The following is a 22,333-nucleotide window of genomic DNA, read 5'->3' on the forward strand; positions in this document are numbered from 1 at the left end:
CGCGGAGCAGCCCCAAAAAGCCCACCGCCGGGCGAGCACCGCAAGCGCATGCGGCAGCACTCCTGCCCTGCTCCTGCCCTGCTCCTGCCCGGACTCCATGTCCTGTGCTCAACAAGGTCACACCCGGGACGATGGGCACTACAGAACCGGGATCTGGAAGGAGCCCTTCACCTGTCCCCACTCACTGTGCAGAAGAGAAACCCAAACAAGGCCCAGCGTCTCCCTGACAGAGGGAAGATACTATCTGGGGCCAGGGAAAGAAGTGCCCAAAGGACGGGAGAGCAGTCCCCAGAGCTCATGCCGGCCTGCGAACGGTCTCTGCTCCGCTCCCTCCAGCCACGGTGAAAAGCCCCCTCACACATGGAGCTCCAAGCAGAAGGCTCAGAACGGTGCTGCCTCAGCTGTGGGCCCAAGTAGCCTAACATTGTTGAGCTCCCACCTGACAGAGTGTAAAACCGAGCCTCCGAAGAACCACCCTATGTCCAAGTCACTTCAACGTGCCCCAGAACAAAGGTTAAGAACATCCCATACCCAACAGTATAAAAATCACCATGGCAGGCATCCAATAAGGATGCAAAGAAGCTGGAAAACAGAGCCCATGATGAAAAGTAAATCCACACAGATCCATAAATCACAGGTGACAGAACTGCTCAACGATGACATTATGTCCCTATTAAATACATTCCTGAAGTTCAAGAAGATACCCTAACTGCCAGTAAGCATTTGGAAGGGTGACAATGTCGCTGACCTTCAGGGAAACGTGTATTAAAACCGAGATGGCACCATACTCCCACCAAAACGTACAGTTGGATAGCTGACAGTCCTGCTGGGAGTGTGGCTCAATGGCAGCTCTCACTCATTGCTGGAGGGACCAGACTTGATAAACTGAGTTGAGAAACTTGCTGGCTTCACCTACTGAATGTATACAGACCCTTGGAGCCAACAATTCCGCTCACCATGAACACAAACATGCACCGGAGCCGGGCACGAGAACGGTCAAGGAGCCTTCAGCCCAACAGCCCCACACTGAACACCCAAACATCAAGGAAAGAACGGTTTCAAAACACCTGCAGTTTACCCCCCATGTGGAATACTATAAAGCAGCGAAAACGATCACATGATCACTACTCGTGGGTATGATGTGGAAGAGAAGAAATGCAAAGCAGACACTGTAAGCTACATGATCTCATCTCTATAAGTATTTCAAACATGCAAAAATAACCTAGGAGGGGAGGTTAAAGGCCCAAACAGTGGATTCCTTTGAGAAGGGGAGGTCGTGGTCGGGAAGCGCCAATATCCGTGCCGTGAATGCCATGGGGCCTGACCCAGGTGGGGAACCGAGCCTGTGTGCACTCTGTGAGCCGCACACTCGTCACTTGGGCAATGTTCTCTGTGCAGTATTTCAACGAAAACCACTTGGGTAAATGAAGCATTAACACAAAACAGAAATTAGCAAAAGGTCATGCCAGTATGTACACAGGACTTACTATTTTTCTTTCCTTTTATACTTAGCTGGATATCGTAATAATCTTCTCTTCTATCAGATCGATAGTCTACTTCTTTACACTGGATATAGGACTACAAATAAGGAAAATAAGATGGCTTAAGTATTGTCAAAATACTAGTATTCTTAAATCATTTAAAATCATTGTTGAAAGCTGGTAAACACATACCACCATTTTGCCTCTGAATAATTTAGGTATGGTGCCTTCCACACACGTGCCTTTCATCTTATTCTCCACATTATCAAGCAACTGGAAGAGAAAGTTTCGACTCTAAGAAAATGTTATGCTCAATTAACATACAATAATTTGAAACTTAATTAGGAAATTTCAATGGTCAAAGAAGTTCTAGACTATAAATATTATGACCTTTAGCATGCAATTATGAAAACATACAAAGTCTTCTTCCTTGGTTGGATATTTACAAAAATATCTACATGCAACAGTTGAGATTAACCTCTATACAGCCTTTGGAATGAATTAGTAATCTGTAGTGCCTTTAGAAGCATTTTTTATATTCATTTTACCTCTGTGGAAAAGCATGTAAATTGAGCACTAAACTTAACTCGTATTGGTCCACACCAAGAGATTAATGAGGTTGAGCCTGTCAACAGGATTGACTGGTTTGTCCATGGATATTTAATGAACTGGATTCAATCCAGCTAGTGCTGCAAAAAAGAAAACACACCTTGCCCAGCCAATCACCTTGAATAACCATTTCATGTTGTGTGTGTATGTCTGCGTATCTGTGTGTCTCTGGTCACAACTGGAAGGACGGGAATTTGCTAGCGACTGAAGATGGTTTTGGGGAGAATCACCTGCACAGAGGGCTGCCTCAATTAGAAACTCTGTGCCAAGGAGGAGTCTGGACACTCCAGAGTAACAATGGAAGTCACGATTCTAACAGCGAAGCAGGATGATCGGGACAGCTACTTAAGCCAATCTGCGGTTTGGACACTCCAGAGTAACAATGGAAGTCACGATTCTAACAGCGAAGCAGGATGATCGGGACAGCTACTTAAGCCAATCTGCGGTTTCTCGGATTAGCAACTCAGGCAGATGTGCCAATTTAACAAATTTAAACCATACTACCTAATGCTATGTAAATCCAAGTTTCCCCTCACACTGCCCTCTCCAACAGCAATTTTGTTTTCATTCTTTCTGGCTCGTAAATGAGACAGACGTTGCCTCTCTCCTTCCTGGCCTGGTTCTGTCCTGCACAAGGCGCACTGGCGTGAAGCAGGTCTGGGCTTGGACGTGGTTACCGCTTCTGACAGTGCTCTGCAGCAGTCAATGTTAAGGAGTGTACAATTACAGCACCGGACTTACCACTCGACACAGCTCTTGAACGTCGTGCTGCATGAAGCTATCTAAAGTTTCCCACCTTGGAAAGAGAAAAGGAACATTTATATTTAAACTTCCACATTTCAAATAACAGCATATTAAGCAACTCAGACTTAAAAAAGTAAACTGCAGGGGCACCGGGGTGGCTCAGTCGGTTAAGCAGCTGCCTTCGGCTCAGGTCATGATCCCAGAGTCCTGGGATTGAGCCCCACATCGGGCTCCCTGCTCAGCGGGAAGCCTGCTTCTCCCTCTCCCACTCCCCCTGATTGTGTTCCCTCTCTCGATATCTCTCTCTGTGTCAAATAAATAAATAAAATCTTTAAAAAAAAAATTCTTTTTTTGAGGAGGTTTTTTGGGGTGGGGGGAGCGCTCCTGGTTAAAAGACACACTGGATTTTATCAGGACACCACAGCTTTGTCCTGCTCTGAACATCTTGCTGTGTGTGAGAGGACATCATTACGTGGTAAATTAGGTCTCAAGCAAAATTCTAAAACAGAGCCTTTACGTCCAAAAAGGACAAACCAAATACAGTGATAAAAACACTCGGCGTACTTAAATGCCTACACTCTGCTCTCGATTCCCCTACTACATGCTCATTAGTCTTCCTTACAGAAGGAAGAAGGGAAAGGCAGATTTCCAATACATACCCGAAGGACTTCGTTAGCTTTTTTGTTCCTACAGGCTTATCGCTGTGCTGTAATTCGTAGAACACTCTTTGTAATGCTAAGGGGACGCTTTTGGATGAATCATCACCCTCTGTTGGCATCATGTACACAGCCTAAAATAATTGATTAAGAAATAAAAATGGAATTTTATGTGAAAGTATCATTTCTAGTATCACAATGGCTTAAGGTAGTTGATAGGGCTTCTAACTATCCCCCAAAATAGGTCAGGAAGTTTTTTTAAAAAGTAATCATGAAAGTCTTTAGAGGCAATATAAAAAAAACACAAGAAAGTAAAAACGAATTTAAAAAATTTCCCACGGCTCACCATCCAAACAGAACCACCTTTATTTCCTACCTCTTGGAGCCACACTTTTTAGCTTAACGTTACTTGTGAACAGAGGTTGTGATAAGACCTAAGTGCCATTGCAATGATCCACATCCGCCTGTCCCCACGACACCATCCTGTCGGGGCAGTGACAGTGCCGCCGGAACTGGAAAAAGCCAGCAGACCGGCCACCGGCGCCCCCAACAACCAGGAGTCCGTGTTGCCTGCACTGCTCCATGCTGTTCACACGGCATTCCAAAGGGACAGACGACTAGCTATCCTACATTACAGTCAAGGGATGTCTGTGGTTTTTATTAGTATTCTCACGAACCTAAGGTTTACCTGTAAGTGAAAATTAGACTTCACCACCAGGGGCTTTTCCAAAAATTCAGTTTTGATAAAAACTTTCAAATGTCGCTGCTAATGGCTTTCATATTAAAAACAAACAAAAACTTTATTATGGAGCTCCAGAGCCCCATAAAGTTAGGTTTGTTAGCCAGCCAACTTTTGATCACCCAAGTTAGCTTTACAAGTGTCCACACGCTGAGGAATAAAGATACGCATTCGCATAAAAGAGGGGCCCTCTCTGGAGACAGCACTGTGGTACTGGGAGAGACACGGCAAAGTCGGGTGACAGGACTTTGCCTGTCCCTGAGGACTTGAGCAAGAGGGTGGGTGGAAGGTTGAGGGAGAGAAATACCATCCATTTACCTTTCGTAGTTGATTTGTGAAAAATAAAGTCTGCAGCAGGCTGTTCATGTAACAAGTCGCTCCCTGATTCTTTAAACCGACATAGCCCGTGTGCTTCTTTGAATCCCACCTACAAGATCAGTCGGAGGTTGAAGGAAAACCGCACAGGACACCTCCTCACTTCTGCAGTGTGTGTGGAGCGTTTTGGCGAGACGCCGGCGAGACCCCGCACTGCCGTGCACCATCACCTCTTTCCCACCAGCCTGACGCAGGAATGACAGCCACGCACCCCTCCAAGGGAGAAACTCACCGCCAGGCCCCCAGACACCGAGGGCACCAGGGCCAGGAGTTCTTAGCACGGTCACGGGCTCTGCTCGCCCCAGCGCACGAACCCAGCACTGGAAAAGTGGCTTAACGCCACCGACGGCAGCCCTGCCTCCTCCTTCCGAGATCAGCACTGACAGACAATCATGAATTCTATGGGACTGGCTCCCAGTGTGGGTCCATCGCACACACACTAGGTCACATGTGGAGTGAGCAAGAAATGCAAACAGTCGGAACCCCTCTTTTTGCAGTTATACACATAAGCAAAGACAAGCATGTACACTGGGGCAAGTTCTAGCTCAGGCTTCTAAACTCCTAGTGCTCTTTCTCCCTGGTCTACGGTGCTGGTTGCTGAGGAGAAAAGGTACATTTTCTCAGAGTTAGCAGCCCCCACTGCATGCTCCCCCCATCATAACAGGAAGCTAGAGAGAACGCCAGTTGGAGCCACCCCCTTCCCCATCTCCCTCTGAATGTAATGCAAAGACATGAACGAACACGATCGCCACCAAGCATGACCAACACTAGAGATGTTTATTGTTGGCCGAGGTCAGGGTCAATAATACTACTCTGGGATTCCAGGGCTTAGGCTGTGACCCTGCTGACACGCTCGGGTGTACCAAAGGGCCCTGGTTAAACTGTGTGCGTGGGTGGGTGTGAGTGTCTGTGCGTGCAAGTGCATCTGTGGATAATTTTAAAACTTGGCAAGAAAATATAAGAATCCTAAATTACAGATGGTTATTTTAAAAACTATAATCAAAAATTAAGTGATAATGGCTGAACAGGTTTTGATAAGTAAGACTAAAGCAAGAAATCTGTTTTGATTGGTAAGGCTGGAAAACCAATCCAAATTTTTAGTCAAGTATATCATAAACAAGGGAAGTTTTTCAAAATGGAGAGGAAATACCCATAAAAAACTTAGTTTTCTTCTTTTTGCCCCCACTCCTGATATCTGAATACGATCTGAGCTCTGAAAAGGCCCCTCAAGAAAAGCTGGATTCCTCCTGTACACACCCCAGGCCACAGCAGCCAGGACCCAGACTAAGTAACAGCTCCTTCTTGGCTGCCCCACAGTTCCCTGCCCCAGTCCATCCAGGTCAACCCACACCCGCACTCTTGCCAGAGCAAGGCCAAGTGAAGACAAAATAACATGGGCAAGAAAGAGGTGCCTGCCGCTGAACTTCTTCCCAGACTGCACCTACAGCCTCACCCTCGGGCCTCGACCCATCAGCAGGGCCCCACAGCCCGATTCCAGCTTCCAGCTCAACCTCCACACCTTCTGGATGTGCCGCCCAACCCCACCCTTCCCTGCTGATGTCCTCGCTCCTGTTGTTCTCCCTGCCCCAACCCCTCACCCTCCTTGACAAGTAATCCACCCTCCCCCCATGCTTCCTGTAAGGCCGAACACTGCCTCATGCACACAGACCTCCCACCGCTGAGCGACATCCCATCTCTTATGGGTCCTCCGAGCTCGGGTCCATCGGACTCACCACCTCCAACCCACCCATTCCTCCCCTGCTTCCTCATCATACCCTCCGCTCCCAGGCCTTCCCATCCCTGCCCTCTTCAGAGTAAAACCAGGGCATTTCCTCTGTAGGATCCATGAACCGCCCCACCAGTCTGGACATGTGAGGACAGGAACCCACGGCTGTCCTGCCGAGCATCATCACGTTCCTAGTGCACAGCAGTGTCCGGCCTACAGAAACCACTCAAGAAAACACGCCAAGCAAAGGGGTGAAGGTGAGGCTAACATACAGAGCCGTGTACCCCCCGTATGTGTGGGCAAGCGCAGGAGAGTGCGTATCTGTTAAGTATGTGCATCTCTGTCCACATGCTAGTGCTTCGCTCAGCACAGCACAAAAGGTGTTTCTTAATAGCACCCAATTAAAGAAAAACTTACGCAACTCCATGGGGAGCATCCGCCTGTACAAAGACTTCAAAAGTAACTTTGTCATCATCTATAAATCCTTTCTCAGGATCAGTCACTTCCTATAAAAAATAAGAATATCCAACTTCCATAAGAACACACAAATGCTCGCTTCGTTCCAAAGAGACAATAACCCTAGTGCCCTCTACGTATTAAGAGGAAAATACTACTTTTTCTAACCCCTAAATAGTGCTTCTGATTTTGCAGTGTTTTGATTTGCTTTAACTAGTGTCCTCTGAACAAAACCAACAAGAGCTTGGTTCCTCTAGGAAGCATCCAGGGGGCACTGGGGGCTCATCCAAGGCACGGCCCGGAGGCATCGGTGCCTGCTCCCCAGAGCAAGGGCTCCAAGAGTTCTGGAGAACCCGCACTGGAGGACCCAGCAGGACACTCCTGACAACGTGCTCCTGGGTTCCACCTCTGCCAAGAGCAGCCAAAACAGACGGGGCTGAGAACTGAGGAGGTAACCTGAAACCATGCCTGACTTAGGGGGACCCCCACCCATACTGCCTTGTCAGCTGCTTAAAAACCTCAGCTAGCCAACTGGGGGAAACACATTTTTGGACACCTGTCCCACTTAAGAAGCACACATTTTGATTCTAGAATACACATAAGGCTCTGAAGAATGAAGGAACTCGGGAAGGAGTAAGGCTCAGATCATTCTGCATAAATACTCGGTTACTTACGCTCCAGGCCATGAAATTGGAAAACCCCCAATCGTTCTCCTTGTGGAAGAACAAGTGGCTAATGCGGCGGCTGAACGACTTCTCATCGTCTCTGTAATTTATTATCTTCAGCACAGCTTGCGCGTGGCAAGACCACGACCTGTTCAAAGAAAATCTAAGCCTCAGTTGACCTATTTAACTGATGTTTGCACACTTTCAAAAAACACAGCACACAAAAATTACCACATTTTTTCCTTTTTTGTCTTTTATTTTTTGGGAGGGGTGGGAGGAGCTGGGGGAAGGACATATTTACCTTTAATGGTGAAAACAGCTAAAAGGGTTTGGGGGTGCCCCTAGGCCATCCGTAGTGATCTGACCCATGGTTTTATTACTTTTAACTTCTTTAAAAAGTTTTAGATCAGGTTCTTTTTTTTATTGCTATCAATAAAACAGAGAAGTTTCTGAATTTTAGATACTGGTCTTTAGATTCTATGAGATTCTATTTTCTGGTCACATGGTAGTTTTAGTATCTAATCTGGGTATTACGTGAAAGAACAGAACAAGGGAAGATCAAAGTCGTGCCCTCCAGGAGCCCCCTCTCCCAGCGGCTCCCAGGCAGGGCTGTGCCGCGCGCTCCCGGGGCTCTGAGCAGAGCCACCCAATCACAGCACAGCAGAAGCGTCCCCGCTGCCGTCAAGGTGGGCACAGATCACAAAAGGGCCTCTGGATCAATGTTTAAAACCCGAAAGGATACAGCCCTTTAAAGGTCCGCTAAGTGCCTGGGGCTACAGGAGAGCTGAACCCACAAGAGCGCAGCCTCAAGGCACCTGCACGTCTGCTGACTTGGGCCCCCGCCCCGGACACAGACTGCTCGCTGTTTCCCCAAACGACTGTCAGCCTGAAGTCGTCTGTCAGACTAACGTGTAGCCCAAATACTCACCAGAAATCAGGTCATAATGGGAACACAGGAAGAAAAAGTTCAACCTACACAAAAGCCCTGGCTGCAGCACACACTTGGCTTCGCGCCTCTTACACATTCAAATCAAAAGCTCAAGGAAACGGACTGCGTTCCCCGAAGCCTGGACAGAACAACAAGGGCCAGGGGAATAGCCTCCACTGAAAACTCCAAAGGGTCCTAGTCTGGGGGTGACCGCAGAAGGAAGCAGCCTTCTCATGGGCTCCTCGATATGGAACGAGAAGGACACGATGACCCAGTGATCCGGGGACCCCTTCAAACAATGTCAACTAAGCTTCTGAGAAATGCTGAACAATGACAATTTTTAATTAAGGGAAGACTCAAACTTTTGAGAATGAATCAATGGGTAGAAGATGTGAAGACTTAATCTTTAGCTTCATCTGAATAAAGGGACCATGAAGCTTTACTCAATTTGAAGACATTTTATTACATACTTCTTTTTAAAAATTATAGGAACAAAACAATATTCCTAAAATAAGCTGGGGGCGCCTGGGTGGCTCAGTTGGTTGAGCGACTGCCTTCGGCTCAGGTCATGATCCTGGAGTCCCGGGATCGAGTCCCGCATCGGGCTCCCTGCTCGGCAGGGAGTCTGCTTCTCCCTCTGACCCTCTTCCCTCTCATGCTCTCTGTCTCTCATTCTGTCTCAAATAAATAAATTTTTAAAAAAATCTTTAAAAATAAAATAAGCTGAAGAGGCCCATGCTGTAAAACTCTCAAAGAATGTTTTAATTTGATCTTTCTGAATCAACACACAGGAACTGTTTAATACAACAATGGGGAGGCCACAGGACCTGAGGAATTTTCCTGGACTACAGTTTTCCCCTCAGGCAGTGACTTGTAGAGTATGAAAGCCTGCAATCCAGTAGTGAGCCTGTCCAAAGGGACCCCGATTCCAGGTTCCATGGGCTGGTAGATTCTAACCTGTGAGCTTCACTTTCTCATTTGCAAGAAAAACAGACACCTTTTCTAGTTTGGATAGAATACCTACCAGTGAGTTTTAAAGGGGGAAATGTATTTCATCAAATGTAAAATCAAAGGGCTATGTAGAGGCAGCAAGGAAACTCAAAACTGTTAAGTTCAAAGAGGCTGATCAGATCGGGCCTCCAATCACGTAGCATAACTATTTGTGGGTTTGTAATCGCATCATTTAAACTGTCTTACGTGGAATCAGATTCAGCATTGCACTGGAGAAAGAATCCTACGCTTTTTTGGTGTGGTCTGTCTGGATAAAAGCGTGGCATCACCATAATCTTCCATGGCAGATTTCGCACAAAACACGGAGGGCTAAGGACCGACTCACTCAGTCTGCTGAAGCGCTCGACAGTGAACTGAAAGGTCGCCTCGGAGCGCCAACTCGTGTCTGCAAGAGAAGGCCGTGTCAATCACAGGGCTCGGGCATCATGAAACAGCACCGACAGCCGCCGACCGTGGGACCCCGCGTGGGACAACCAACGACTGCGGGCAACTGCAACCTAACTGCTAGACCCGACTCTTGGGGAACGCCGAGAGCGTCATTTCCCGAGCACTGATAACCTAGAACAGTGAGGTAACACACAGTTTATGTGTGTGAATGAAATCCAAAACCCAGAGGGCTAACGACACACACCTGCCTGCCCTCCTCGATTCCAGAGTTCAGCCTGTATGAACGTCTACTCTACTCTGGCAATTCCCGAGTCCTCCTCAGTGAGTGGGCAGGCTGGGCAGAGGCCGAGGCCCGGGGAGGGGTGGGGGAGGGCTGACCTGGGCCAGGTCTGCAGAGGAGCAGTGAGGGGGGCAAGGCGCTTGTGGGAGCACGGAGAGAGTGCCACAGCCATGGCCACAGCAGCGCAGACAAGACTGCTGAGAAGTGAGCCCCCAAATCAATGTTAACTTCATCAGTTCACAAGTTTTGTGAAATACCAGCCTGGACTCAAAGAAACTGGGATTCTTCTCCACATAAATCGTAAAAATCGTTAAATCTACTCAGCAAGACTTGAAGGCCAATTTAGGGAATTAAGGTTTTCTCCGACAGAAAGTTGTGTGTGGATATAGTGCCTCTCTCTTAGCAGACTTTCAATTAAAAGTCACACTTTAGGGGCGCCTGGGTAGCTCAGATGGTTGGGCATCTGCCTACGGCTTGGGTCATGGTCTCCGAGTCCTGGAATCGAGCCCCGTGTCGGGTTCCCAGCTGGGCGGGGGGGGGGGGGACCCCTCCCCCCTCCCTCTCTTCCCCCCCCCCGCTTGTGCTCTCTCAGATGAATAAATAAAATCTTTAAAAAAAAAAAAAAAGTCACACTTTAGGGGCTCCTGGGTGGCTCAGTCGGTTAAGTGTCTGCCTTCTGCTCAGGTCATGATCTTCTGGGTCCTGGGACTGAGCCCCACACTGGGCTTCCTGCTCAGCAGGGAGTCTGCTTCTCTCTCCCTCCCTCTCTCTCTCAAATAAACAAAATCTTGGAAAAAAATTCAAAAAGTCACACTCTAGAATTCCACCTTTGACTGATGGTGACTATTCATTTACAAGTGACATTGGCTTCTGATTAGCCCTGATAAGCCCAGCAATGTCTTCACAGATGCTTCTCAAACTCAAGTGAAGCAGCAGCCCTCCCCAGGCCACCACGCCCATCTTACTGGCTGGCACTTTTACAGAACATCGGGAAGCTGCTACAGCAAGGTCGAGGTGCTCTACAAGTCTCTACATGCTTTCTCTGCATTTCGGTACCTAGCTGGTTGCAGACAGGCTACAGTTCACCGGGTGGAAGGGGACCAAGAGCCACACTGTGAAGAGCCACCGCTGGTCTACAGAACACTCTAAGGTACATGGAAGAAGGCTTTTCCTGGTTTGCCATCAGGGGCTATTTTGGCATCACTGACCCCCAGGCTCCTGAAGCACCAAGGGAGGCTCTCAAGCTTGGAGGAATAAATGTTAAGAAGAACACACTGCCTTCCTTCATCCTTCAGTCTCCAAACTTCACTAAGCCAACCAAGTGCGCTTAGGATAAGGACTTCTCAGGGTACGGAAATTGCTTATGTTTGTGACTATCTGAATTTGTTCTTAAGAAAACATGTCCATCAATCCTCATGAGAGGGTAGTATTCTTTACCAAAGAAATAAGAACCAAAAGTAAGCGTGACAGCTGGCCCTGATCCCTTGTTTCAACACTCTTCCTCCCCAGTTTTTCTGCTACATGTAACCTTGCTCTCCCTTGTTTCAACACTCTTCCTCCCCAGTTTTTCTGCTACATGTAACCTTGCTCAGCATACTGCACAGGCCCTTCAGAAGGAAGGGCTGCTCAAGAGGGGTGAGTCCCGTCTAAGAGATGCAGCATGTACTCGAGCTTCCTCAAGTGGCAGCTATGACCTTAACCCCTTCGAGGGGCAAAAGTACTCAAAAGGCCAAGAGATGGGCTCAAGGTCATGTAATGGCTTAGAAGAAAGTGGGCCATTATTTCACAGACTCAAATCACATGTGAGCAGCATTTCAATCCTGCAAGGTAGGCAAGGGCAGATGTTACTCCCGCTTTACAGATGAGGGAACTGAGGTTCACTGAGGTTAAGTGGTTTATCTTATCTGAGGTGTTTCACAAAATGAGCACAGTGGGTTTCAGTACCCAAGATCTGTGGCCCCTAAACGGTGACCTTGCCTCTGGTTTGTAAAATGCCATATTCTAGAGTTTAACATCCCCCCAAATGCAGAGCCCAATCAAACTGGCCTGCTTTATGGAGACCAAAGAAATGCAATCAACCAAAAAAACATCAACTCAGGGCACGCACTCATGAGACCCTAAAGAGTTCAATGTCCCAAAGTTCTGCCTCTCTTCTAACTCAACTATTTGTTTTCAGATACAATTCCATTCTTTGTCAGATTAGATTTTTACATAGACAAAAACTGAAACATATCATAAATGCTTTTCTGTTCTCTCCCACACTTTAGTCAAATTCCAGAATTAATCTTAAATATTAAATAGGACCCACAAACCTCAGCATGGCACTGTGTCCACAAGATGGCCAACCCTTCCTTCAGAGGCAGAGAGGTTCAGCGGCTCCTGCCTGGCGCCATCCTGCCTCACCCAGCTCAGCTCACACGCGGGGATTTATACACTTGGTGTGAGAGTCCACCTCACATTCAAGGCACATCCTTAGGACAGACTTACTTCTGAAATATGCTAACTAGGACATTTAACATGAGATTTCATGCAAATAAAAATGTTGCCTTATGGCTTCTCAACTCTTTGTAACTAATTACATAAATGAAAAATAACATTATATACCAAAAGGTCAAGGCAAGAGGGTCTTCAAAAGAGCAGAGAAGGCTTGAAACCCATCTTTGGCAGAAAGGCCTGGCCTGATCACACTCCCATAAGGAATTACAGGAGATATAAATGTCTGCCCAAGAAAACAGGTGAAAGGTACTCCAAGATCCTATTTTTGCAACTTCCCTGTGTCTATAATTACTTCACAATTTAAAAAAAGTGTAAAGCAGTACACTTGGGATTCTGAAGGATGCCCCACATCCTGCAGATTAGTGTTTAATCTGAACAGAGACTCTATAACCTGCCTGAATGCCACATGTAGTGCATTACTCCACACCTCTTTTTATTGTCAAGGACAGGATGATGAGTTTCTGCTACCTGATGTCACCATACATCCTCAGCCGGAAGACTTGAAGACTCAGTACCCACCACCTCCACTCCTGCCTTCACAGAGCAGCGCCACCGTGCCCATTCGTACTCCCACCTTATCTTCACAGGGCAAAGGCCAATGAACCAGACTAGGGTCCAGTTGCCTGAAGAAGGTAGAGTAAGATATAGTCTTTTAATTTTAAATCAGAAGGTTAGCCTAAAGAATTCCCAAATGGCACTCTTGCAGTAATTTTATCAAACCTCTATTTTTCTTTCAAGAAATGACTCCTGTTTCATGGGTACCAACAATCTCTATTTGCAGAGGCTGCATTTACTCTGAAACTTCTCATTTTCATCTAAGGAAAGACTGAGTAAGAAACTAAAAGTAGCATAGGTAGGTGCAACCAGAAAATGATTCTGACACTTGCCCGTAATCCCATGTTACCAGGACTTTTAAATATGTTCTCTATCTCAACCCAACACCTGTCTGTCTGTGCTTTCAGCCATTCAACTTTTGTGAAGAAACCCCCCTCCCAAAGAAGGCCCCTCTGCCCAGTAAATAAGCCTAATCTAGCATTTCCTAGATTGTGTGTCCTACTTTACCAGGTCAGAAGGATTCAGGAAAAGGACTTCTAAAGCTGAGAGTCTTGGGGAATCATTAACAAGTCTTTTGGAGAAAGACATTAAGGTGCGGACAGCACAGAGAAGCCCGCGATACAGATATTTGGTTGGCCCAGCACCCCTCAAACTTCCTAGACCACTCAAGACTTCTCACCACATGCTAACATCCCACAGAAGAGAGTTTCAGAATACCTAGCACAACCGGGAAAATGCTGCCCTATACTAAGGCTTCTACTCCTAGAACCAAAACAATCTCCCTCCCGTCCCCTTACCACCAAAGAGATAAAATCTTTTCACTCTCTTATGCCGGGCCTTTCAAAAGACACCTGAAATCCCAAGCCAGGAACATGGTGCTACTGAAGACCACTCTGCTTTGTCCTATAACATACCCTTTCCCTGTTTGGTAACTCACTACAGGAATATTTCCACTATTAGGTTCTATGGTTTGGCACCATTATTTACTACTACCACTTTAGTAAAATTTGCCTGCTAAGGAAAGGGGTTTTATGTACATTACGGATCTCCTAACAGTGGTTCTCAAATGAGGCAATCTGGACCCCCAGAGACGTCTGGCAGTGTCTATTTCTGGTTGTCAGGACTGCGGGGAGAGGGCATAAGGGTGGGATGACACTGGCATCCGATCACGCCAAGGACGGCCCCTACAACAAAGAATGATGAGTCCAAAAAGGCAACAGTGCCAAGGTCAAGAAACCCTGCCCTTTATCTACACCTGCACCTCCTCCCAAGCCCTCCCCAAAAACACACGCGAGGAAATATTCCTTTGGAATTGCTCTGTGGAACTAGACAGGGAGCTGTCTGCCTGGGGTGGACCAGTTACTGCTCCTCAAGGGACTGGCACCCGTCTCTACCTCACACCTGGCACATCGGGCCTAGTCACACCTTCCCAACTGCGCTCTCTGAATCACTTTCGGCATCTCTGGTGTCTGCAATAAAACCAAGAGCCCAGCAACCAAAGAGACCACACCCACACCGTTGCCCTTGATCTATAGTGGAAAGCGCACTCCACAGGTAACAAAGCAGCGGGGTTTAGACCACGCCTCTTTACCTTCCTCAGATATTGCCTCAGCCAGCTGCCAGGGGGTAAACCGCACTGTGAGAGAACTCTCAACTACGGCTGCAGTTTCTCATGGAGGCTGAACTTTTGGCAGGAGGTCTGAACAGCAGTCCTTCTGGTGGTGCAGCCCGTGACTGACGGTTTCTTTCAACTGCCCCGTTACTCCCCTGGGAAGGACACAACCCTCATGAGGATTGATGGACATGCTTTTGACAGAACACGGTTTCATATTACACTGCAAGATTCCAGGGACTGCATAAAGTGATTACTCGCTGCTACCGTCTCAGGACATTGACTAAGTGTACAGGTCACCTATGTAATAAATTATAAAGAAGAAATAGCCTCGAAAGAAAATGATTTCCTGGGCACAAAATGTCCATGCATATACCTATGCATACACTTTTTGCATAGAAGATACAGACCAAAAGTTAGTGTGGGAGAATGAAGCCCAAAGCTCGATTCTGATTTCACACCTAATGGGAGCGGGGAGGGATTATCAGCTACAGACAACTGATATACACACTACAATAAGAATGCAATGGAAAGCCAAGTTCCAATGTTTAGAAGTATCTTGCTGCAAACAAAAAGGAAAGGAGAGTAAGATAAACTTGTTCTGAACACTAGCAGTGGCTGGGAAATTGCAAACCTGAGTAAATCCCCATCTATTACAAATTTCTGTATTTAAACCTTCTCACCTAGGCTGGGGAGAACCACCTTACCCTGAAATTTGTAGGTAATCTTGAAATTCAAATCCAAAACAGTCTCCTAAATTTTCCTCAGATACAAACCTCCTGAAAACTAGCTACTCCTACGAAACTCAGAAGTACTCAAGGAAGAAATCTATAGCACATCTAGTTGTGTTTCTGAAAGTTTTCTGCCCAATGCAAGTAAACAAACCACACATACTCACCATCCTCCATATCTTCCTCTGTGTTGTTGTGCCCATCACTCATGGCTACATTCCCGTTGATAACAGGGTTTTGAGTAATTCTTGGTGGGTCATCTGTATCTCCAGCTTTAAAGAAAACAAAGAAATTCCATGGTTTTTACCTTCAGGTCTTGGATTAAATAAATAAAAACATATTGTACTTCTGACGATTTCTAGTCACTAATACAATCCAAATGTGCCATAACCAACACGCTCTAACCCAAAGGGTATATACTAATACGTTTACTAAATATGAACTTTCAGTGCTTTCAAAATGCTAAATGGGATGCAAACAATCATTATACCACATTTGCTCCATTTGCAATGATATTTTGAAATGGGCTTCCTACTCATTAAGACTCAACCCATGGGGTGCCTGGGTGGATCAAGTGGGTTAAGCGTCTGCCTTCGGCTCGGGTCAGGATCCCCGAGTCCCGGGATCAAGCCCCAATCCCCACGTCGGGCTCCCTGCTCAGTGGGGAGCCTCCTCCCTCTCCCTCTGCTCCTCACCCTGCTCATGCATGCGCGCTCTCTCTCTCTCAAATAAATCTTTAAAAAAATAAAAATAAAACTCAACCCCAGAGAAAACATTGTTAACTAAATATATACATAGCAGTGTGCATTAGAACTTTCTACCACATGTCAGTGCTTTAAAACATCACAGCCTGAGTCTCAAAGTGTCACTGGACAATTACTGTAACAACTGAAGTATAAATCCATGCAAAAACCAGAAATGGAGGTTGGGAGGGGGCAGAAGGGGTGTGAAAAGACTGTCATTTATAAAGAGTCTGGAAAGGATTGAGAAACACATAAAAAGATGTGCTACAGATTTCTTTTTTCTTTTTTTAAGATTTTATTTGTTTAAGAGAGAGTGTGTACGGGGCGGGGGGTGGGAGGGTAGGCTCCGTACTGAGCAGCTCGACATGGGGCTTGATCCCAAGACCCTGGGATCATGACCTGAGACAAAGGCAGACGCTTAACCAACTGAGCCACCCAGGTGCCCCTGTGATATAGATTCCTAAATGCTTGCTGAAATGTGGCTTGACAAACATTTACATATAATCAAAGACATGGATTAAAAACTTTGCAGCAATGAATGGCAACTATAAAGTGTAAACTCCAAATGTAACATTCTTATCTCTATTTAAAAACAATTTTCTTACGCTGACATAGGTCCTTGACGTAAAAGGAAAAAAACGCCCAAGTCAGGACTTGGGATTTAAAGAGCCTTCATTAGCCAAAAGGGTCCATCCTTCATATGCAAACCCACTCCTGCCTCCAGATATCAGAAGAGCTCACTGCAACTAATGTGACCCCTTTATGTTGCCTCTACACATGCTGACTGAAATCAGCAGTCTTAGCTGCGTACAGGAGATGCGGTTTTTAAAAACAGCTACCTCAGTGTGTCCTAGGCCTGCGACATTTCAGAACCTTTCCCCCATTTGGATCGGCAGTCGGCCTGATTCAGCACCAAGGACAGCGCCCTCCACGTCCCCTCTAGACACTCTCCAAAACCCCCAATTACCAGATTACATCTTAAGTAATTCCTGAATATAAATCATGTTTTTTCCCTTAAGCATCTCAAAACACGCCTTAGAAATCCCTGGAGGCCAAGAAACAGGTATTACCGAATTTATATCACTTCCAATCCTGATACTCTTGTTTTATGAACTATCAATACATACACTTAAAAATGTGTTAAAAGTTATTTTTAGGGGCGCCTGGGTGGCTCAGTCGTTAAGCGTCTGCCTTCGGCTCAGGTCATGATCCCAGGGTCCTAGGATCGAGCCCCGCATCGGGCTCCCTGCTCCGCGGGAAGCCTGCTTCTCCCTCTCCCATTCCCCCTGCTTGTGTTCCCTTTCTCACTGTCTCTCTCTCTGTGTCAAATAAAGAAATAAAATCTTTAAAAAAAAAAAAAAAAGTTTTTTTTAAAAAAAAATACATTTTTAAACCCCCCCCCAAACCACCCCCCCCCCCCCAAAAAAAAAAAAAAAAAAAACTGGAGTGGGAAGGAGAAATTCTTTTTGCTGTTGATTAATTAGCTTAAATTCTAAAACATATGTGCTTAAAAAGCAACACAAAAAAAGGTACTTTGAAATGTCTTTCATCCACATTTATCCTCCTAAATTAACAACAAACCATCATTTAAAATATTTTATGAGGGGGCGCCTGGGTGGCTCAGTTGGTTAAGCGACTGCCTTCGGCTCAGGTCATGATCCTGGAGTCCCGGGATCGAGTCCCGCATCGGGCTCCCTGCTAGGCAGGGAGTCTGCTTCTCCCTCTGACCCTCCTCCCTCTCATGCTCTCTGTCTCTCATTCTCTCTCTCTCAAATAAATAAATAAAATCTTAAAAAATAAAATAAAATATTTTATGAGGAAAAACCCCTATAAAGGCCTATGAAATAAATTATGGCACATTCCACCAATAGAATATTATGCAGCAGTGTCTTATAAAGCAGTGTTTCAATGTACCTATGTGGAAAGTTCTCTAACCTGTAAGTTAAAAAAAAAAATTAAAGATACCAAGCAATAAATATCTTCACATGCAACCTCCGTTATAAAAGAGACAGAGTATGTTGGAATAAGAGCAAATAAATTCTCATTTCCCTTTACATGATGAACAAACACTGGAAGGACACATCAACTATTAAGAGGCTCTCCAGAAGTGGCAACAGTGTGAGTCTGCACTATACACACTCTCACATCACACGAATGCACTGTAAATCTTAAAATAATTTGCTTGACGTAGGCTTGGTATTTTAATTTAGTTCCTCAGTTCAAATCTGCCCTACTACAATTGCCTTAAAAAATGGTTTTTAGTGCATGATTGCAAAAACAAAAACCTCTGTATACAGAACAGCATCACACCTAAAACTAGGATGCTTTGTAGATGTAAGCAGTCTGAACTACAGAGCAGGTCATAGAATTCCCCAAATGATTCATAACCCTGAAGATTCTGAGATCCAAGTGAATTCAGATTATAGCTGAAACAAGGTATCTTTAAAGGTCTTGGTGACTTGAAATAGAGTACTTTTTCACCAAAAGTTATGGTAATAATAAAAATCAAGATCAAGTTGGGGCACCCAACCCTTGATTTTGGCTCAGGTCGTGATCTCAGGGTCGTGGGATCAAGCGTGGGTTCCCCGCTTAGCAGGGAGTCTGCTTCTCCCTCTCCCTCTGCCCCTCTACGGGCTCATGCTCGCGCACGCTCTCTCTCTCTCTCTCTAAAATACATCTTTAAAAAAATATGAAGATCAAGGGCGCCTGGGTGGCTCAGTTGGTTAAGCGACTGCCTTCGGCTCAGGTCATGATCCTGGAGTCCCGGGATCGAGTCCCGCATCGGGCTCCTTGCTCAGCGAGGAGTCTGCTTCTCCCTCTGACCCTCCCCCCTCTCATGCTCTCTATCTCATTCTCTCTCTCAAATAAATAAATAAAATCTTTAAAAAAAAAAAAATATGAAGATCAAGTCAAAAAGATCTATGGATCACCATCCCCGGCACCTTACTGTGTAGGGTATGGGAAAAAATGGGCCACAGTTTTTCAGAAGTAGGATTAACTGCAATGCAATGACTGACAAAAGTCTAATATTTTATAAATGAGGGATCCTATTCTAGTGTTAATTAAGACAGGATTTTCTGCAGTTGGTCCCTAAAGGCAAAACAGATAGAGTTCTACATTTGAACTGGGTTCTCCTCAGCAACATCCCACCTTTTTACACATTTGTGCTGGGCTGTTCCATTTGCTCTTTTCCACCCTCCTTAAGCATGCAGATGCTGGTCCAGGCCAGTGGCTATGAAATGACAAAAAGTCCCTGGTGGGTCCACCACGTACATGAGAAATCTGGCCAGTGACAGGCCCCATGAAGCTCCCAACCAACTGCCATGGGGCCTTGGTAGAAAAAGTTGGCAACTCAAGTCTAGCTCCTAAGGGACTGAATATCCAGTTAAAAAAAGCTCCTTATAAATGAGTTAGTTAGCAAGAGGATTAAAAATTTAATTAAGACACAGTAAATCCCTGGACCTGAATTCAATGAGGAAAGTACCCAAAGCCCACAAAACTCTGTATTAGACTTCCAGAAATATCTTCAATGGTTAAGACTGCCTTCATTATCGTCAAAGAAGTGCATGACTGGTGTGTGTATATGCATTTATCTCTATACATAAAGTGATCCTGTTCCTGAATTTTATGTCCCAACTGACTGGAACTTCCCCAGATGTGTTAACTCTCATTTGGCCATTTGTGAACTACAACACTCATTTTTTGACACACAATGGTCTCAAGTAAGATTGGTGACATGTGGGGCGCCTGGGTGGCTCAGTTGGTTAAGCGACTGCCTTCGGCTCAGGTCATGATCCTGGAGTCACAGGATCGAGTCCCGCATCGGGCTCCTTGCTCAGCGAGGAGTCTGCTTCTCCCTCTGACCCTCCTCCCTCTCATGCTCTCTGTCTCTCATTCTCTCTCAAATAAATAAATAAAATCTTAAAAAAAAAAAAAAAAAAAGATTGGGGACATGCTTGGCAAGCACCAAGGACAATATGGCATGCTTCAAGTAAGAAAACAAAACCTCCAAAATATGCCAAATATCGGGGGGGGGGGAAGCAGTTATCATTCCAAAATATATTTATGACACCCAAATACAATCAAAGATCATTTCCATTACTTGTGACTGGTAAAGCTTTTGATGCCTAAACCCTGTGATAAGTCCCAGAGGCGCAGTTTTAATATATATATACAAAAGGACACAAAATGCCTTTTCTAAAGTCTAGAAACACACAGAAGAGGCTAACGTGGCTGGTAAAGGAGCCTATATATTTCCTCCTCTTTCTACTGAGGAGGCCATGCTTATATTCAGCTTCCCTTCCCACTGACTTCCATTTGTGATGTCATAACACAGGATTATTCAACAAAGAACACTAGTCAATTGCTATGGAAATGATGTGGCGCTGATTCAGTGCTGAATCTCACTCCTGGATGAAGTAATGAAGAGCAGAATTTCAATTTGCTGGCTTTGACATTTTCGGTCACTTCACAAAGATTACTCAAACCTCTCCCAAAAAGGCCAGATTTGAGGGGACAAACCACCACAGTAAGACTTTACAGCCTTCCAACTAAGAAGTTTGTATACTGCCACCAGGTGGTGCCTAGGGCACAAAGATCCAGCCACACCTCAGATTCAGTCTCCACTCAGGCCCCCGATTCCTCCTCAAACTTTCCAACTAGTGATACAACCCAGTGAGCAAAACCACAGCTCAGTTAAAGGCCAGAATATATGGAGTCCAACACAGAGTACACGGTCTAAACTCCCAACACCACCAATTCACCTGGAATTCCAAGTCAAAAGCCCTCTGGCCTCTGCTTGGTCCTCCTCCCCTTGTCTCCTCTCCTGGCACCCATTTTAAAGAATATTACATAAAGTAGAAGTTATCACAGTAAATGAGAACACTGGTATCTTCCTGCATACTGATTTCTTAATTAACAATCCCAAATATATTTCAGTAGGACAATTCAGAAATGTCAGTACTGGTTCTGGAAATCCATTAGCGCCTATGGACCCCCATCTAAACCCCCCCGAGTCACCTTCTCGTCCAAGCTTGTGGCTCCCCGCATGTCTGCATGGCTCTGCAGTAGCATCTGCGGGGGCTGGGGAGGGGAGGGTTCTCTCTTCCACATCAGAGTGACTGCATAGAATCTCCAGGAGCTCTACCTCAGCATTCTTTTTTTTTTTAAAGCCCCCCCCAACACGCACACAGAATTCTTGGGTTTAGGACAAGGAACATATTCAAGCAACCTCGTCAATTTAGATAATCACTTCCAAAAGGCAAAGTGGTCCAGAAAGAGGATGTTAATGGGAAAAAAAGAAGTCGGGAGTTGGGTTACCAGTTCCTTAGCTGCTGATGTAAATTGCTAACAGTGGGGAAAACTGGCTGAGGGGATCATGGGCACACATCACACGAACTACATCTCTCCTGTAAATCTAAAATTCATCCCAAATTAAAAGTTTACTTGAAAAAAGACAAAACAGAAAACCCTTAAGCCTAAGAAGCAAGGAATATAACTGATACTAAACTTACACGTGGAAAACTTCACCATGCAACATGTACCTCAGCATGTCTGTAATTCTCACACAATTCAAGGTAGAAAAGGGCAGTCTAAGAGCGAGTTTGGGTCTGTGCTGGTGCAGGACCAGCAGAGCAAACAGGATGTAAAGTCTGCCTCAAGTGTTTCACGAATCTGTAACTCCATTTACTGACTCCCTACTGAGTGCCGGGCCCAGTGCAGACATTCAGGTGATGACCACAAGCTCACTTTACCCACTGGCTTAAGGCTACAGCTGGATGTGAGGGGCACTGCCCCCAAGGGAGCCGGGTCCACATTCTCTGTTCTTCCTCTAAAAGACCGGCTCTGCCCACATGGTCTGTCCTCCAGGAGGAGTACTCACTCCTCAGTCAAAGTACAAGTTAGATGGAGGCCCCAAATGAACCCAGAGGCACCAGTCAGGAAGAAATGAAGAAGGAAAAAGTCCTGAGTAAAGAGGCACAATGCTGTTTTGTGTTGTTGTTGTTGTTGATATAGATTTACTTATTTATTTATTTAAGAGAGAGCACATGAGCAAGTACATGGAGAGGAGCAGAGAGACAGAGAACGTCAAGCAGACCCCCCTGCTGAGTGCAGAGCCCAATGCGGGGCTCCATCTCAC

General features: G+C 45.8%; 1 protein-coding gene across 1 annotated transcript in view; it reads right to left on the minus strand.

Annotated features, from left to right (window-relative positions):
- The window catches only part of USP7 (ubiquitin specific peptidase 7), a 65,649-nt gene that overhangs the window by 17,029 nt on the left and 26,287 nt on the right, over positions 1–22,333 (minus strand). Inside the window, exons 2-10 of the mRNA XM_021698326.2 lie at positions 15,619–15,723; positions 9,577–9,775; positions 7,461–7,599; positions 6,748–6,836; positions 4,548–4,656; positions 3,494–3,624; positions 2,832–2,886; positions 1,674–1,754; positions 1,488–1,578 (exon numbers count right to left, since the gene is read on the minus strand). Coding sequence (XP_021554001.1) covers positions 1,488–1,578; positions 1,674–1,754; positions 2,832–2,886; positions 3,494–3,624; positions 4,548–4,656; positions 6,748–6,836; positions 7,461–7,599; positions 9,577–9,775; positions 15,619–15,723 — 999 coding nt within the window. The remainder of the gene's footprint in view (positions 1–1,487; positions 1,579–1,673; positions 1,755–2,831; positions 2,887–3,493; positions 3,625–4,547; positions 4,657–6,747; positions 6,837–7,460; positions 7,600–9,576; positions 9,776–15,618; positions 15,724–22,333) is intronic.

Source organism: Neomonachus schauinslandi, chromosome 5, assembly GCF_002201575.2.
Source record: "Neomonachus schauinslandi chromosome 5, ASM220157v2, whole genome shotgun sequence".
NCBI lineage: Eukaryota > Metazoa > Chordata > Mammalia > Carnivora > Phocidae > Neomonachus > Neomonachus schauinslandi.